General features: G+C 45.3%; 1 protein-coding gene across 1 annotated transcript; it reads right to left on the bottom strand.

Moving 5' to 3' along the window:
- Positions 1-1,500: 1,500 nt before the first annotated feature.
- Positions 1,501-18,800, bottom strand: LOC131584010 (ovomucoid-like). Its single transcript, XM_058848711.1, has 10 exons — positions 15,023-18,800; positions 14,164-14,316; positions 6,809-6,933; positions 5,827-5,846; positions 4,912-5,048; positions 4,277-4,334; positions 3,867-4,003; positions 3,276-3,336; positions 2,176-2,285; positions 1,501-1,681 (listed from the first exon to the last, which is right to left on the bottom strand). Coding segments are annotated over exons 2-10 (696 nt in total). The 5' UTR covers positions 14,166-14,316; positions 15,023-18,800; the 3' UTR covers positions 1,501-1,635.
- Between the last annotated feature and the right edge of the window lie 113 nt (positions 18,801-18,913).

Genomic DNA, 18,913 nt, shown 5'->3' with positions numbered 1-18,913 from the left:
GTAAGCCAAGAATTGATGTTTCTTCATCAACGGGAGTCACGAGAAGTTTAGAGGTGTGAGATACACCCTCTGAATTGTTATTTTAAGTGAAATATGTGACAGGTTCCTTCTGAAGGACCACAGAAAACTCCTGCAGGCAAAAGAGCGACTGTACAAACTGCTGACAGATTTTCTCTGTGTTCACCTATCAGTGCCTTTTTTTGGTGCTTTTTCATAAGAAAAACATTGAATTAAATGCTTCCATAGCAGAAAGGCTCTCCTTTTATTTTTGTGCTTTACCCAAGTAAAACATCACTAAGTTATAGTGAAAGCAGGAACACAGTGAACCGGGAAGGCAAGCAGGAGGGCATCCCAGACATTGAAAGAAGTCCTGGGAAATGACAAGGGATGGAGAAATTTTTATGGGATTATGGAAAAAAAAAAAAATTACAATTGTTATTTCCCCTAAAAGCCATTAGCTTTGCAGTAATAGACTTTTAGTATGATGATGACAGAATGATTTGAGACCCTAGCATGGATCCTAGAAAAATTAAGCCCAGTCTGGAAATCACTGCTTCATCCATCTGCCCATCTCTATATAAATCCTTTGTTTTACCACCAGAGCATTGCTTTCTGGGACAGCCTCCATCAAGGAGAACAAGCTCCCCTCTCCCTTTAATTCCCTGAAGAAATGCATGTGGGAGATATTACATTTTAGAAGGGATAAACCAAATTTATTTATGCCTCTCTTGTGTGGATCAAAAATTAAAAAAAACCTACCCAATTCAATACTCAAACAGAAGACAAAAGCAAAATAAATTTCATGCACAATACGCCAATGACAGGTCACACTCTCAAGAAACAGAAGGATACTTTGTCCTTGGATTTTGAAACACTGGTGAAATACTCCTTGGGCTGGAAAAGAGCATTGTGCAATTGAAGACTGAGAGAAGACAAGTAGGCAGGAGTAGGCACCACACCTAGGAAGGCATTCATCTTAAAACAGTTGATGGGATGAAAAGGACAACTCCAAGATGAGAAAAATCTGGTAATAAGTCATTTGGAGGACTTAGACAAATAGACAGGGACAATGCACATGCCTGAAAAATGTGGGCTTTGCCAGCAGAGTGCCCTTGAGAGAGCAACACTTCAGGTGAGGGCAGAGCCAGGGATGAGCCCTGGGCAGTGACACCAAGGTGTGACCGAGTTTTGCTGAGAAGGAAAATGCACCAGGAATACCTTAGGAAGGACCCTCCTGTGCCACCAGTGCAGCCCTTTGCAGTGTCAAACATCTGAAGGGTCACTCATGCAGTGGCACTGTCATTGATGTGCCAAGACACACAGCTCTGGGGTTTGAGCATCTGTCTTTAATTTTCTGCCTTTTATGAGAGGGAGGGGAGCAAGACATTGCTCTTGTTCTATCCCAGAGCTTTGAGCACGTAACCTATTCTGCCTGGTATCATCATTCAACAAATCAAGAAAATGTTTCGTGAGACAACAGATGAAAGGAGACAGGGAAATGTTGCTGATTTAGTTTATTGAGGAAGAAAATCAGGAGTGAGCTGAGTTCCCCAGAGGGTGAGATGAACTGAGGTGAGATCTTCAGCTGGGATTTGCCAGTGGGGATCCTGTGGTGAATTCTCTCGGCACTGATACTCAGCATTTTCCAAAATGGCTTAAAGTGATAGTCCCATTGCTGTCCCTGAAAGCAAGGAGAGGAAAGAATGAATTAAACACTGCCTGCCTGCTATAATCTGTCTTTCTGATGGCTCCTAGAGATGGTGTCAAAGGGGATCCTGCCCCAGAGCCAAGGAACTTGCAGACTCATAATCCCATTTGCTATTTGATTATTAAGAGATGAGTGAAACAATTTAACCCATTTTTAAGACTGAAAATATCTGTGGGGAAACTACAGTGGAATTTCAAAAGGAAAGGAATTTCATTTCCTTTGCAACATGCAAGAAAAATTCCATTAAAGTTAAATGGTCTTCGAACCATTCACACTAACAAAGCAGCCGTAGCTTTTTTTATGCTCTAATGAAAAAAGTAAATGAATGCTTGACACGGTGGCTGGCATTCCCTCTTGCCCCAAATCCCTAATCAACAGTCCCCAGCAAACATAAAAGCAGTAACTGTGCAAACTCGTGCCCACAGGAGGCAACTGATAACACAAATGTCCCTCATGTTTGTACGTACACGGCTGCGTTGCAGAAGTTACACTTATTGTTGTATGTTGTGTTGTCAGAGCCACAGACAGGCATGTAGTCAAGTGAGCAGACAGGTTTGGGGTATTCACTGCAGTCAACCTGCAAAAAATAAATAAAAATAAAAGAGTCTGATGTAAAGGAGTCACTAGCACAAGGACCCTGAGCTAGAGCTGCAGTGCTAACGATACCAATCTTACTGAAAGTAATTAACTTCCTTGCACATCTGATATAAACTGAGGTGTCAGTTTCTCCTATGCCAGGAGAATTTAATAATATAAAAATAGATCATAATTTCCTGTTTGAAGAGATGTATATCATAACCTGGTCATGGCATTTCCAAGCAGCAGCAGCTCACTCAGTGAAGGTGCCGTGCTCTGTGTTCCCAAGCTGGCCAGGAAATTAAATGGAAAAACACTGCTGTCTGGAGAAATGGAGTGCTGATCCTCTACAAAGGTCCATTATCCCTCCTGGAGTCTTTAAACTGGAAGATCAGCACATAGCTGGATACTGCAAAGTGGGATTCTGTTTCCTGGAGCAATGGGTGCTGCACTTGCTGAGGAGCATTGTAGGGCTAAGAATGTGTCTGGGTGCAGGAGGAGGCTGAGGAGGAGCAGAAACCTGTCAAGGCTTGCTGACTGCACAGAAATCACATCTAGCTGAGGTTCTCCACATGAAAACAGCTGGAGGTTGGAAGGGTAGAAGTCACTCTTCTCTACATTCTGTACTCTCAGTGTGTCCTACACACTGCTCACAGCCCCTGCCAGCAGCAGGCTCTGCACCAAGTTACCATGAGCAAGATGGACCATTGGTCTGACCCCAAAAGCTATTCTCTGTTCTTATTCACAGTTCTGCCCTGGTGGATTATTTCTACTATTCTTTTACTCATTCCTTCCTGAGCAGTCACCTGCTCCTTTCCTGGCATTCACATGAATGATGTTTATTACGTGTAGAGAAAGCAAAACCTCTCCCATTCTGCAGCACAGCAGCTGTTTCACTTCTGCAGGACTCTGCTGGTCTGGGGGCTGCTGCAGACACTGGCAGTGCAGCAGCAGGCCCAAAACTCAGCCCCTGAGCACCCAATTCACTTACTGTGACAATTTCCTTCTTACATTCACCGTCATTCTTCTTGCCAACACTGCTTCCAGCCTCTCTGGGAAGGGAAGAGACCTGCATTAGGGAGCTCTACAAGCAACCTGTTCTGCTGAACCCCATCACCCAGGAATGCTGAGCAGCCTCAGGCACAGGATGGGATACAGGAGACATCCAGCTAAGTTTGTGTCCATGTGGCTCCAGGGACCAGCTCGGGTGGTGCCACCGCCTGCCAGAGAGCTGGGTTACAGCAAGATGTGAGGGTGGCTGAGGAGACAGGCTGTGTGACAATGTCAGTGTCCCCTAGGTTAGCTGCTGTCCTCTGCAAGGCAGCATCTGCCACACAGACCCTTTTAACTTAGTTAAGAGAAGCATCCTGGCCTGTGTGAGAGCCCCACCCAGCCCTCTTCTTCTCTGTCTAGACCAAAGGCACGGCCTTCCTTCTAATCACAGAGGAAAAGGTTTAGTCAGGAGGAAGAGAAGGTTTAGTCAGGAGGAAGAGAGGAGGGTCAAAGCCCAAGCAGCTCACAGAAAAGGCCTTGGTAGCAGTTCCAGGAGCACTCACACCTGGCCCCTGTGCTCAGTACTCACAGGCTGCGGGCACAGAGCAGGCACTCGTTGTCGTAGGTGACCCAGTCGGTCCCGCAGACGGGGCTGACGTCTTTGCTGCACAGCAGCACCGCTTTGCCCTCCTCACTGGTTGTGTTGGGGTACCTGCTGCAATCCACCTGGTGAGGGAGCAAACAAAGCCCTGCTGAAGGCCTTGCTCACAGCACACAAGCAGATCTGCTGAGTGTGTTTGCCTGGCCACACAGGACAGCACCACAGCGGGAGAACAGCTTTTGTGGGAGTCACCGTGATGACAGTTCATTTGGAGGTGGCCAGTGCAAGATTCTGACAGCTCATCTGTACTCTTGTTTAGGGTTTGAATTATTTCAATAAGCACTTTTGGCCACTCAGAAGCAGGACACACCCCTTGTTCTGCCCCTGGTTTTACTTACAGGAGCTTCTTCCTTGCATTCTCCATCGTGGTCTTTGCTGACATTGGTTCCATATTCTCTGCAGAGGGAAAGATAAATATTAGGAAGTTCAGGAGAGGTATAGTGCTACTTCCTAGGTTCTAGAATTAATATGAGGGAAAACTGATTCTTTCTCAGTCAGGCTTTTTTATATCTATATTTGAGAAGGTAATTCCACCCTCCCTAACCAGCTGAGTAGCTGGCAGGGATGTAAAACCCTGGGAAGCTTTAGGACCATTTTGGGCAGCTCTGAGCAGAGCATCCTTTTGCTGTGATAAGATGTGCTCTTCGAGCCGTCACCTGGTTGCTCCTTGACACAGAGAGGAAAAAACCTGAATAAATTACACAAGCAAAAGAAAGACACGGTGACTAAAGCTCTGCCTGAGCGCTGTGCTGTGATACCCAAGCTCTTTTTGAAGGAATTGACACAGGTGACGTGTGACAGAGCACTGATTGTTGAGCAGTGGTGCTGCCAGGAGCTGCGAGCTGTGCTGCCTGAGGTGCCCAGGCTGTCCCCAGGCTGTCCCCACGCTCTCCCCACGCTGTCCCCATGCTGTCCCCACGCTGTCCCCACACTGTCCCCACGCTGTCCCCACGCTGTCCCCAGCAGTACATACGCATTGTAGGCACAGAGCAGGCACTCGTGGCTGTAGGTGACGCTGTCGGAACCGCAGATGGGGCTGACGGCGTCACTGCAGACCGGCACCTCCTTGCCCTCCTCGTTTGTGGTGTTGGGGTATGTACTGCAGTCCACCTGCCAGAGCAATCACAGCAGCAGGCTGAGGATACCCACAACTCCCATTTTGTGTGGGACACTGACCTGGTACAACCAGTTCTCACTGTCACAGCACAAACTTCTGCTGTGGGTCCATCACAGCATCCATTCACTGGTGAATCCTTCCTGCAGAGATGTCCCCACACAGCAGCAGAAGAGGAGGAGGGAAGAGCTATAACCATGCAGCCCCTTGGACAAGATAAACCAGTGGTGCTCCCTCATGCTCACTTGAGATGATTTTATAAAGGCTCTCCATTGGTCCTTCGTTCTTCTATTCTTGTGGTCCCTCCACTGCACTTCTGTTTCTACTTTTTCTTTCTTAATACACTGACCATGTGTTTTTCAGAGGACCAAGACTAATGACCTGTGAGGAAGCTGGACCAGCTCAGAGTATTTTAGTCTCTCAGCAGGTTGCCCTCAGGTAGGCTCTGATACCAATCTATTGCTTCAGTTTAGAACCAGCTATTTATTTCCATCTTAAAGCTTAGACCAGTCTAAAGTTGCTGAAAAAATAATTAATCCAAAAATTTTGTATCATTACTACTAAAATATTATTAACATACAGCATAGATGTACAGCCAAGGGCAGCATAATTTAATGTTTTACACTGTAGAATCTGATTACAATCACGCAAGTGTCACAACTAGGTGAAAAACAGCTGAGCACCTACAGGCTGGAGGTTTTTCCTATTCCTTTGGTTATGTCTTTACCAGGCCACATACGTGAGAAAAGTGACAGAAAGAAATCTTCCACTTACCTCAATCCCAAAGGCAGTATCTGGAAAAGAAAAGAGAGGCAGAAAGTATGAACCAAAGCCAATATGATAAGACCTCAATTAAAGCTGGAAATATGGATATAAAATTCCTGTGCGCAGAACCAAGCTGAATGATTTCCAGTGATTGTTTTTTTAACTAAATAAACTATGTATAATTTTCCTTCTCTATGTTGATAAGTATAATAGCATTGCTTATTGCTGGCTGTGATGAAACACCTTTTTGAATAGTTTTGTTCTTTTTTTTTGTTCTGAGATATGTAGACTTATTAATTGAAAACAGAAGAGCTTTTCCTTCCTTATCTTTTTACATATCCGTTTTGACCCTAAAGCGCTGCTGTTACATATCTGAAAATACACCTGAATCAACAGCGACAAATGCAAATAGTCACCTACAGGATAAGCAAATACATACAGCATCTGTTGTCAGAAATATGCATTTGAAAGAAAGTGAGAGTGAAAAAAAATATCTTTGGCTTTGTAATTTCATCGGTTGTGAATATGCAGTGAGAACATCAGAGTCTGGCTTGTTTTCATCTCTTGTTGTTCCATTAGCAGAAAGAGCATTGCAGGAAATTTGCCAGGGTCTTGCACAGAACTTGCTTGTGCCATTACAATATTTTCCTTACTAGTTACTGGAGGTCTGACCCCCTTCTTATGGCCTTATTTCAAGTATTCATCCATTTGCTGTAATTGTAGAAGTCTAAGCAGGGTAATGGTGTGAGAACATGAGCGGACAAAGTGTAACAGCACGAGTTGCCAGCACAGAGCTCCACTTGCTGTTACTTGTATTTATGAGAATCAGCTACAGCAGCGAGCCATTGAGGACTGCCCTGAAATACTCCTGCAACCTGCACGATGCCAACCAAGGCAGCAGAGCCCTCTGAAGGAGATTTTTCTCCCTTTGAATCCTCTGTCTTACCCTTTTAAAGACAGCCAGGGCTCACACAGCCGGGGGATCACTCACCTGGGGCGCAGCAAAGCGCGAAGGAGACGAGCACCAAAAGCCCTGCCGTGGTCATGGTGGAGGTGTCTGGAGTCTGCAGGCTGCCTGCTCCCACTCTGCTCACGAGATGCTCCCTCCAGGGCTGCCTGCAAATATATACAAATGCAATGTCTAAACTGTTCAACTGTAACATAAAACAACCTGCAGAATCTGTCACCAGCACAATGAGGCCGGTAATATTTATGGAGGTCTTGACTTTTCTGGTAATGGTCTGTGTCTGCTAGGCAATTGATTTTGGCTGGACACCTGGTTAATAGATCAAGACAAGCATCACAAGTTCTGAGTGGTCAAAAGCAAGCAAACAGCCTTTTGGATAAAAGAAACCTCTTTGGGATTCTAGTGGAAAGGTAAGGAGCACAAAACATTGAAGGGAGTAAAGAGCAGGCCCCTAATTTGTCTCTTGCAGAGCAACATCTCCCACCAGCTTAGGCAGGATGCAGTATCACCCTGTCTGCAGACCAGGCTGAGTCTCTGCTTTCCTTTCTGGTGCTGGGTTTTTCTCCCCAAATTCCCAGATAATCACCTCTAGGTACAAACACAGGTCAGGTGTGGCTTTGCCATCAGCAGCATCAGCTAAGCTTTGTCAGGCAAGTCTGGCAGGACTGTGCCTAACCTGAGAGTCCAAAGGTATTTAGCACCAGTTTGAGTAAAGCCAAGGCTTCTTGACAGTTTCACTGCCTGGGTATAGAAGTGCTCAGTAGAAGACTTGAAAGCAGGTTAAAAATCTGTCAAATGCCACTAAAAATGTCACTTGAACCTTAGCAACAGGGAGCACTTATTTACAGACCCAGTCCCAGTTAAACACACGGATTCAGAATGTTCCGCCAAGCCATCTGAAGAACAAAAGAGGCTGAAGGTTTGGGAACCTATTTACATTGCACTAGCTATGCCTAAAAGTACAGTAGGTCCTTTCTTCTTGCAGATATTTTAGAAAATGATACTTAAAATATAGAATCTGTCCCCATTTCCCTGTCTGTCTTGTACCACCAGCCTTTGTGTCATCTCCAAATTGCTCCTGCCTAGGAGCAGGTCTGCACCTCTGCTGTTTCAGTAGCTGTAATTTTGCAGGAGTGGGTTCTGCCTGTAACCTGTTCCTCATCCTATTCACAGGTTCAAAATGGAAAGGATACTTGGGTATTTCTGGGGGGTCATGGGACCTAAGCATTGTGTTCAGTGTAGACTTCAGAACTATGGGAGGTGCAGAGCAAAAAATGCTTTACAGGTGCTGCCTTTAAGGAACAAGGCACTGCCCATTAGACAAATGAAATTAATCTGAAATCATTGAAATTCACCACAAGCAAATGTGGTGTTGTCTGATCCACCACGGTAGTCTAAAGGGTATATTTTGATCTTTAAATGGATATATTGTACAGTGCATGGAATCACCTCTCCTGGCATGCCCAGAAGGTCACAGCATGGCTGTGTGGATATGCAGGTCACATTTTTACCTCCAAGAGATGAGATTCTTCACAGGGAGAAGCATCGAAATAATTATGCTGCTGTGATTGTTTCTATAAATTACAGGGAGCATGCATGAATATTTCAGACAGATTTGGCACATCTTCAGGATAGATTGCCCTGATGTGTCTTGTGAACAGCATCTCTGGAAGCCAAACACTTTTCCCTGAGTATGTGCAGGAGTTACTGAAGCTGCTCCTTACATGTCACAGTTGCTGCTTTCACCTGTGCAGGCTCTGCAGAGTTGGAGGGGGCTGCATCTTTCTGGGTTAAACATGGACTTTGCCACTGCCTCCTCCAGCCAAGACCTCTCCAAACAATCCTCACCAGCCTTCACAGCCCCAACCTCACAGCTTTTGACAGGTTTCCTCCTGCCTGGTGCCTGCATGCTGCTCCTTGCCCTGGACAGTGCTGTCCTTTGGGCAAGACCAGCCTCTCCTGATGAGTGGAGAGCACCTTCCTGCCAAAGTCTGGCACTGGTTACACCAGAGAAAAATTTTCCACTTCAGCTGCTGTGTTCTAAAGCACTAGGTCTTGCCCTGGCCCCAGGCAACTCAAATTTTCTCTGACCACCACAATGCCTGTCTGATGTACAGCAGATCTTTTCCTTCTCTCTCACCTACAGACACACCAGGGAGACTCAAATCTGCAACAATTAAATGTTGACTGAGGAACACCTGGGCCACTCAGGTACTCCCTAGGCAAACCACAAAAGTGACACCCAGCAATCCCCAGGTTTCAGACACTTGCACAGCCTGCAGCCATTCAGCATCCACAGCCTCCCCACCCTGGGTTACAGCTCCAGATTATCCCACCTCTGATAACAGTGTGGAAAAATCCCACAGCTGGCTAAACTCATGATGCAGGACAGGTCTCTCAGTCCTTTGCTACTCCTGAAAGAACAGTTAGAAAGAGGATTTGGTCTGCAATCCTGCCACTGATCTGCTGTAATCCCCTTCATTATGGTCTTCTAATCCTTAAAGTCAGATGCAGCATATGGCTAATGACCATTTGGCTAAAGGAAAATCCTCTGTGTGCAACAGCCAGCACGAGGGCACAGATCCTACAAGAGAGCTGGAGATGGACTTTGGACAAGAGCATGGAGTGATAGGAGAAGAGGGAATGAAAAGGCTTTAAGCAGAAAGAGAGTAGGTTTAGATCAAGGAGAAATTCTTTAGTGGGAAGCCCTGGCACAGAATGCCCAGAGGAGCTGTGGCTGCCCCATCCCTGGAAGTGTCCAAGGCCAGGCTGGATGGGGATTGCAGCAGCCTGGGACAGTGGAAGGTGTCCCTGCCTACGGCAGAGGGGTTGAAACAAAATGATCTTTATGGTCTCTTCCAACCCAAAAAATTTCTATGATTCTGTAATCTGCAGGTAAGCAAAGGCAGTGCCACACCTCAGGGTGCTGCTTGTTATGGTCCTGAGCACCATAAGGTCTGTATGCTCACACCAGGGCAGGATTTGGCCATTACAGAACATCCCCTCTGACTTACTATTGTAATTTCTTGTTTTACACTTCCCATTACAGTTTTTTTTCAGTATCGATTTCATATTCTCTGAAAGAATCAAAACTGAGGTTGGAGAATTTTCTTAGCGGATATGCAAACTCTAAGCATAAATCACACATTGATAAATTAATAGAAAATCATTTAATACACTTTTCTAAACACTCCTGGGGTTTGTCACATTATTTAATTAACAAATAACTGCTGTAAAAGTGGGAAATACTGATTAGTTGTAGCTCTTTCATGAAAATGCCTCTAATTACTGCAAAATGCCTGGTTAATACAATTCAGGCTGCAGTTTTCATCTCTGGCTTTTCTTTCACAATGTGGCCAATAACTATTTGCACTGAGCCACATGCCTGGAGAAACCAACACAGCACAAATGGCAGCTCTGCCTCTTACCCAGTGCTCGAAGGGCTCGTTTGAACTGAGCAATAAAGCAAACAAAGTCACTGATATGATTAAAACATCTCACTATCAAAACATATCCATGTGCTTGTGAACTTATTAAATAGAACTTGATCCAGGTAGTGCTGGTGGATGTTTTCCTGAACCAATAAGACCCTGTGCAGAACTTTGTACCCTGCAGCTGAAGGCTAACATGGTTTCACATTACTGATGCAATGAATTATATGTAGTTGGCCCCACAACAAGGGCAAATGTTGACATGTGGGAATGAGTCCAGCAGAGGCAGGCAGGTTGCCCAGGGACAGGGGCACAGGGCATTCCAGGAAAGCTAGAGGAGCTGGGCTTCTTCATCCTGGAGAGTAAATGGCTACTGGGACCACATTGCTGTCTGCAGCTCCCTGTGGGGTTAGAGATAAGGCAGAGCCAGAGTCTTCCCTAAGCTGTATGGCAAAAGGATTAAATTCTGAATGAATGTGAGGAATTATTCCTTGTCATGAGGATGATCAAGCACAGAAAGCAGAGAGGCCATGCATGTCCTTCCTCAGTGCTGCTGAGAACCCCACTGAAAAACAAAGGCCTTGGGTACCCTGCCCTGATTTTGACTTTGGCCTTGCTTTGATCAGGGCTTGAGCCAGAGACCTCTGGAGAGCTCTTACAACTTGAATTATTTTATTTATATTGTACTTATATAATTCTCTCTCTTACAGATAGTAGTTATTAATAAAAAACCCCATACTATTTCTCTATGACCCAGGAGAATCTTCTCTGAATTTTCCCACAGCCTTTACTAAAGGGTCACAGGTAAGCTCTACAAAGAGCTCCCAGAATGTTTTTGCAGGGGGTGACCAGTAACATGTACAACAGAAAGAGTGGATTGTAGTCATTGTTAAAACAAAACCACACCAAATTTTAGGACATTATTTTAAACCATTCAAATTTTAGGATATTATTAGCTCTCAATGATTTCAAAGTCTCCTCTCTTCTGCATGAGCCCAGCACTTTGCCACCACAACCCCTCTCCAGACGAGCATCAGCATTTGAATTTCCAGAAAAGTTATCTGCACCACAGAAAATCAGCTGCCAGAATATCATCCACTTTCCTGCTGTGCTGGAGCCTGGACCAGACCTGGGTCTCAGCTCTGAGGACACATCTCCATCTCCCTTGCCTCCTCAGCTCGTGCTGTGCTCCAGCTCTGAGAAGTTTCTGGATGATGAGGATGTCAGGTCAGGGCTCCTTTGCAGAAGGCAGGAGTTACTCATGGGGAAGCAGAAAAATGCTACAATGAACATCAGAAAAAGGAGGCAGCAACCAACACAATTTGGCTGGACATTGACCCTGGTTATTGCTCTTTGAAGTGAACGCACTGCAGGGAAGGTGGGCTGGAGGTAACACAGAGGTATTAACCTGCACCTGATCAGAGGAACAGGAAATCATTGGTTTAATCAGTTTCCCTAACACTTCAGTGATCTCAGCTCTGCATCACTGAGCACTCATCTCATCTTTGCCACAGCCCAAGCAGGAACAACGAGGAGATGGCTGCAGGGAAGTGGCAGCTGACCTGGGACTGACACCATTCATGGCAGGACAAAGCCAATCAGGCAACTTCACTGCTAGGGCTGGGAAAGTCTCCTTCAGGAGAAAACCTCCCACAGGTAGAAAAAAATAATAATAAAATTCAATGGATTCTTATCTGCAATGAGGCATTATTTATAGCTCAATGCACAGTTAAAATAGAACGAATAAGCATGTTCAGCTATGAAAGCAAATTGCTTTGAGGTTATATAAACCAGGGGAATAGTTGAACACATTTTCAAGCTACCAGCCGTGCAGCAGCACACACATCACCAGAATAGCACACAGCAGGGGAAATGTGGCCGTGTCCCTCAGATTTCAGACTGAAATCCCTGACCCACCCAGGAGCATCACTGCCAAGAGAGGCTGGGAGGCAGAAGGAAGGTATTTTAACTGACTGATAGGCAGGGCTGGGAAAAGTGATCTAGTGTGGTTGGGATGAGCACTTGCTGCACATTGAGCAGCAGAGAGGAAAGTGAAGGCCTCAAGGAAGATGGTTTGATCCCTGGACAGCTGCATTGCAGAGTTTGTTTACAGAGGGATAACCATCCCGGATGTGACTGCAGCACAAAATCTGTGGCCAGGCTGGCTGGGGAGCCAGGTTATTGTCTCACATGAAGCACAGGGATCATCTCTTCACAGTGAGCTGCCAAGTCTCATTAATTTATCATGGGGCCATGCCTTCAGTGCTCACTCCCCTCAGCTCTGTTTTGTAAGATTGACAGATATGTCTATAGATCACAAAGTGTTCTTGACAAGAGGGTAATTAACCTTCAGTGTTTACATCTCCTTCCTTCTGGTAAGTAACATACAATTTGGGGATTTGGGCAGGTCTGGCAGTGAGTTACAGTTTCCTTTCATGCTCTTGGTCAGAGTCCAGAAGGAGTGACTCTTCTAAGCTCTACAAGGAGCAGTAGGTGACCAAGGGAGAATCTCCCTGGGTAAAGGGCCAAAAACCTTGGACTCTGAGCTTTTGGGCCAGCACCAGATCTGCAATCATCCATGACTGTAACTCCACAGCCCTTTGGGTCCAGGTCTGGGATTTGCTTCATGTGAGCTCAGAACAGGGTGAGCTGAGGCTCTGCCCAGCTTGGGGAAACCAGGGGTGGAGAAGTTTATACACAGATAGTGACACGTAGCAGAGGAATTGTTCTAAAGGGGGGTTAAGTTAAAGAAACATTCCAAGGGCATGTCCCCCTGCACAAATCCCATATGGGAGGAAGCAACCAGGAGTGCCACTGTTACCTGCAGGCATCACTCTGCCCCAAGAAAAATCAGGGGATCACATCCCCATGCAAATCTTCTTTTCCATGTGAAACCTCAGGATGAGGTGATGCAGAACAGAAGCAAGCAGAGCACCAAATAAAAAAATGCTCCCAGGTCTCACCTCATCAACCAACAAACCAGCAAAAGTGCATACAAGGAACAATGTTTGGGAAAGACAAGTGAAGGTGCTTGCCTTCCTGTATGGGAATAAAACCAGGAACCCCTGGGATATGGGATGAATGAGGGTTTGGTTTTTAAGAATGATCTTGTAAGTAAAGCAGTAACAAGACAGAGGTGCAATAGGCTAAGAATGAAAATTCACTGCTCTTCCTGGTGGGAACAGCAGGGAGGAGAGGGTGAGAGGCAGGATAGATCATGGTGCTGTAGCTTGAACACTTGGCTGGGAGAGGCTGAACTCGATGGAAAGGATTTCTATAGCTGAAGGACTATTAGCATCATAACTACTGAACACATCTTCATTATTAACATCAAAAGAAAGGGAAACAATTTAATTTATTCTGCAGAGCTGAGCTTTAATGAGACCACTGGCTGATTCTTTGCATCTGGATATGGGTGAAGCACAGTTGCTGCTGACAGAAAAGAACGTGATACCAAATTACAGGACTTTACCATTTTACAGTAAAACTGAGGTAGACAGCAGGAATTCTACCCTCTCTGAATTATTGCTGTAGCAAAGTAACCCAGGTATTTGCTTAGTAAGTTATATATGCATGACAGGTGCTCTATCATACTTGATCATCAGGCCCCTAACTCCCCTGGTTTGGGCACTGCCCCATTTGCAATCTGACAAAACATTCTTGTCTCAGGAGAACTGAATGCACTGATCTCTGCAAAGGCTTTGTGTGCCTTCTTTTCTGGTCTTGAAACGGGTTATTCTGCACTTTCCTGCTGCTGTCAGTGGAGGTTGTTTGTGAATGCATCCATAGCAAAGAAATATTTCTCCTACTTGTCTCATATTTTGCATCATTTTTGCCATCCTTCCCTTCCTACTTTGGAATGCAGCCTGTGGAGAATAGCAATATTAGAAAGCTTGTGTTAAATCACTGCCAAATAAAATGTCAACAGAAGGTATATGCATCACTTACATCCAATCCTGCGCTGCCTGCTCAGCATCCGGCTGACTCTGTTTGGGATGCTGCCACAGAGAGCAATGGGAGTTCAGGCTGCTTCTTCATTTGCCTTCCTTCTTAGTCACTGGGATGGCTGCTGCTCCCCAGGCCCTGAGTGCCCCATATTCTCTGAGGAAGGGAAAGTCTGCCATTAGAGACTCACCATGACCATTTTCCCAAAGGGATTCAAGTGCTGGGAATGTACATGAAACTCTCAAGTGCTGCAAGTGAAGGAGAGTTCATCTGAGTTAACCACCAACAATGAAGTGGTTTTACTGTCTCTGACTATTATAAACCTATCAGTCAACAAACCTCTGCCATCTGAATGTGCTGCATCATTTGAATTTCCACTCTGGATACTTTCTTCAGCTATTTTCTTTTCTCTGCTTAATCGTCATGATTTACCCCCAAGCACAAACAGCAAGTGGAGAGGGAGAAAAGGAGGATAAATTGGAAAAGCACAGGGAGAGGCCAGGGGCTAGGGAACTGTCACTCAGAAAGCATGTTCTTTCCATCGGAATGACACTTTATAGGCACAGATCCCACATTCACTGGTGTAAGTGGAACCATCTGTGCCACAGATCTGCTCCAGCACTTGGTCAGGGGGCCCTGACCATCCTCAGCAATGGCCCTGGGGCACGGGCTGCAGCCCAGCTTTAAAGGGAACGGCGAGAAAGAGCTCAAAGCAATGCATCCAAACATTCCTCGTCCTTCAGGGGGCTTGAACAAAATTAATGTTTTACTTCTATGCATGAAAAACAGGCAGGAAGCAGCACGCTGGATGAGCACCCATTCTTTGCAGTTCCATGTTATGTTGAAAATCATGGGGCCTCACCTCAGCTGGTGAAAATCTGGAAACCTCTCCTGGGCTGTGTGGATGTCTGCCAGCTGGAGACAGGCTCCTTCCACTGCTGCTCTCTGCTTTCTGCCTCTCTACTCGCTGATCCGCGGAGAGCATGCAAGCAGAGCCCAGGGCATGGCAAAGAATCAAATAAAACTGTATCAAACATTAAATTACAACAAGAGAATGAACATGTCTGAGTGTGAACACATTGATGGATGAAATGGGTGCATACCAGGGCTATATATTTCTTTAAACACAGAGGTCCAAAGAAATTTTTTAAGTTCCCAAACTATTTTCTTTGCCAATCCTCAGTTAAATAGGATGATGCAATTGATACAATGAGTTTGAATAATTATTTCTGGGTTTCGTTTTTTTTTTTTGAGGAACATATGGTTATAAAAATGCTTTAAAAATAATTTAAATATTCTTCTGAAATGAATATTTAAAAATCAGTGGGATGAGCCTTGTCACTCTCTAGCATCCCTCAAGAGAGTGACAGAGTGTCTGAGCCCATCCACATGCCTCACTAACAAATGCAGCATATGAAAAAATAGCTAAACCAAGGCAAATTATCAGCAGACATAATTTTGAAAGGCACAGATTTTTAGATAACGGGTTTGAATGAAGTTTAGGTACAGCCACGCTCAAGGAAAAGTTGTGGGTTTTTTTTTTTTCAAGCTGCAGATGTGTGAGTGCTGATAAAAGGTTTAAAAAAATCCCAGCTCAATATGAAAAGACTAAGTATTGTTTTCTACATTCCACTTATCAATCAAAATTTAAATGATTCGCCTCATTCTTCCCCCTCTTTGTGTTGCAAGAAAAATGACTGTAGACTCAGAAAACATTGATAACGCTATAAAGATAAGTCAGACAAACAAGGAAAGAGAGAGGACATTTATATTTTTAAAACATTGCCTCTGTGATACGTCTTGGTACATTTACAGGTCACAAATCCTGAGGCTGGATCGTCATCAGTGTGAAACACGTCAAAGTTGGTCCAGCCTTGGCAGCTCCATCCCTGCTCCCCAGAGCCGAGGGCTGCGGCTGCCAGGCGCTGTCTGGAGTGGCACCAGCTGCATTTCAGCACTACATTTGAGATGCCTCATGCTGCAGCCATAGCAGGCACTGCAAAGTAGTTTTTTTCCTTCACTTCATCCTTGACTGAGGATATAAGGCAGCTTCTCTTCACGGCAAGAGTGCAAAAATAAGAGTTCACCAACGCAGGGCTAAGTCCGTGCTTGCATCTGATCCTTTCAGCGCCTCTTTCCAGGTTAAAAACCAAGCTTTCCCAGCATGACTGTGGAATGTTTTTTGAGACAGACCTGACTATTTTGAAGCTGCTCAGGCAGCTCAAGGTGAGTAAGAAAGCCCCAGGGCTCTGCAGCATCATGCACCTGAGCAGGGATGGAGCAGCAGGCTGAGCAGCACTAAAGCATCTGTCACCCACACAGAGATGGCTGCTGTTTGCAGCTTGGCAAGCACTGAGCTCCTAAGGTGACTGGGGATTTCTCAGCTGGGGAAGATGGACCAGATCCCCTCCAGTGGTCCCTTCCACTTCCAACTTTAACTATTCTGTCACCTCTTGCTGTTTCCCACCACAGTAGCATCCATCCACCCATCCATCTCTCCAGCCATCCCTCTGCCTGTGCCCAAGCAAACACCCAGCTCCGTCTGCTGTGCCTTGAAACCACCTCTCAAGTCTCAGTGGCACTTGAAACCTGGTATTGTTCTACCTCTCTGCTAAGCCACAAAAATTCAATGTTCCCACTTGAATGTCCTTGTCCTTGCCTGATCGTTAGCTCCTCATCATAGAATTGTGTAGGTTGGAAAAGACCCTTAAGATCATCAAGTCCAAACATTACCATTGCCAAGGCCACCACTGAACCATGTCCTGAAGCATCACATCTATACATATTTTAAATCTCTCTAGGGTCAGTGACTCAACCACTCCCTGAGCAGCCTCTTGCAGTGCTTGACAACCCTTTCCATGAATAAATTTTTCCTAACATCTGATCTAAAGCTCCCCTGATGCAATTTGAGGCCATTTCCAATACAAAGCAGAAAGAAATCATCTAAGTAACACACATTCAGTAAGTAACCGTGGAACAGCTGAAAAACAACTCCAAGGCACAGAAAACCACCCTGTCCCTGAGAAGGCTGCCCTATTTTTATAGCTATATTGCTTCATAAAACACCCCCTGAGCCCGGGAGATATTTAAACTCCAATGTCAGGCTTTTCCCATTTCCTGGTCCAGTTTTAGTGATTTATTCCATTATGTACTTTTACAAGAAACCTACTGGTGAATCCTGCATGGAAACCTCTGTCCTCTAACCCCTTTGGCTGCTGTCTTGGATGGCTCTGACTGGATCTCAACTTTGTGCCTCCTTGAATTCTTGTTTGCCTTTGGTGTCACCAGACAATGAGATCCACAGAGGAGGCTTTGGCTGTGCCAAGATAGTGCCATCGAGTTGGCTCCTGACAGCTTTACAGCAAAGGCTTGCAAAAGCCAGCAGTCAGAGCACAGTCCAAGTGAAAGGCTGCCAAAGTCCACAAGAAAAAAACATTATTCAGGTCTTATCCCTGAGGATAACCAAGTAACACTTAAACAAGAGTAAAACAGCATGTTCTGCAAAAACACCTGAGCAGAAAATGGCAAAAAGGTTATATAAACCTAAAGAACGTTTACTTTAGGACACAGACCCAAGAAAAGTACAATAAGCCATTGTTAGTTACAAATCATCCTGAAAATGGACACTAATGGCACGGAGGTACTGTGGCCTCATTCCCTGGTACAATACCCCCAATACCTCCAAGTCAGGAACATTTGCCTTCAGCCTATTCTTCTAGCCTGACAATTCAAAGGGTGACTTTCCAAACTGATCCAAATAATTGTGTTATTCTGTGCTGAACTACAATGGGACATTGAATCAGGGAGGCACTAACTGTAGTCCAGAAGAATCCCTGAAATATTAGGCTTGCAATAGCTTTGCTGACCTCGTGTGGAGGCAGTGGCACAGCCAACAGATGAAGGGCAGCCCCAAGGTCCCCCTGCCTCCCTGCCATGCACACAGACCACCAAAATGACAATAATTATATCACCAGGTCCTGAGCAGTTTGGCCTCAAAAAAGTAGGAAAATTATTATCAGGCAGAATTTTTTTCTTAGGACTTTTAAAATATTTGGTCAAAACTAGTCACAAGTGAACGTCTGCATCTTTTTCCTTCCTGAATTACTTTAGAAAGCAGCTCAGTGGTGCACCAGGGCTGTCCCCCACCTCAGGGGTGATCACTGTCCACCAGTCCTGGAGATACTCTGTTGTACCAATAAATTAAGATATTTAATGAGTGGACACTTCTGCTGTCTGTGGCCCTGAATGGAGCTCAGGATTCCCCTCCTGTAGATTACATCCTTAAACTGCTTTTGACATTGGGGACAGAGGCTGGGATCCTCTTTCCTGGCAGCAGCTGCTGTCTCTGCCTTGGAACAAGCTCCACAGGCAATGGAAATGAGGACAGGGCACCTCTTGACCAGAGAGCCAATTTTCCTTTCTAACCTCAGCAAGAAAGTGCTCTCCTTGAGAGCAAATCACCACCTACATCCTTGGCATTTCCCCACAGAAGAGGTGGAACATGCTCTGGAGGTAAATGTCTCCTTGCACTGACTGCAAAGAGGGAATCTGTGGTCGGGTCATACAGAGATATCATGGTTTGATAAGATTACCACTGACAAGAAGACTGAGGAGTAAGGAAAGGATGGAGAGCTCCAAGGGGCCCTCATCAGAGCAGGGATGGCACTGGCACACGGCCAGAAAATTTGATCCACGTTAGTTGGTAGTGGAGAACATCAATAGAAAAATAGATATCCACCACTTGAAGTGCCAT

The sequence above is a fragment of the Poecile atricapillus genome, chromosome 13 (assembly GCF_030490865.1).
Source record: "Poecile atricapillus isolate bPoeAtr1 chromosome 13, bPoeAtr1.hap1, whole genome shotgun sequence".
Taxonomy (NCBI): Eukaryota; Metazoa; Chordata; class Aves; order Passeriformes; family Paridae; genus Poecile; species Poecile atricapillus.
The sequence above is the reverse complement of the archived record's forward strand: the minus strand, read 5'-3'. Positions and strand labels throughout refer to the sequence as shown.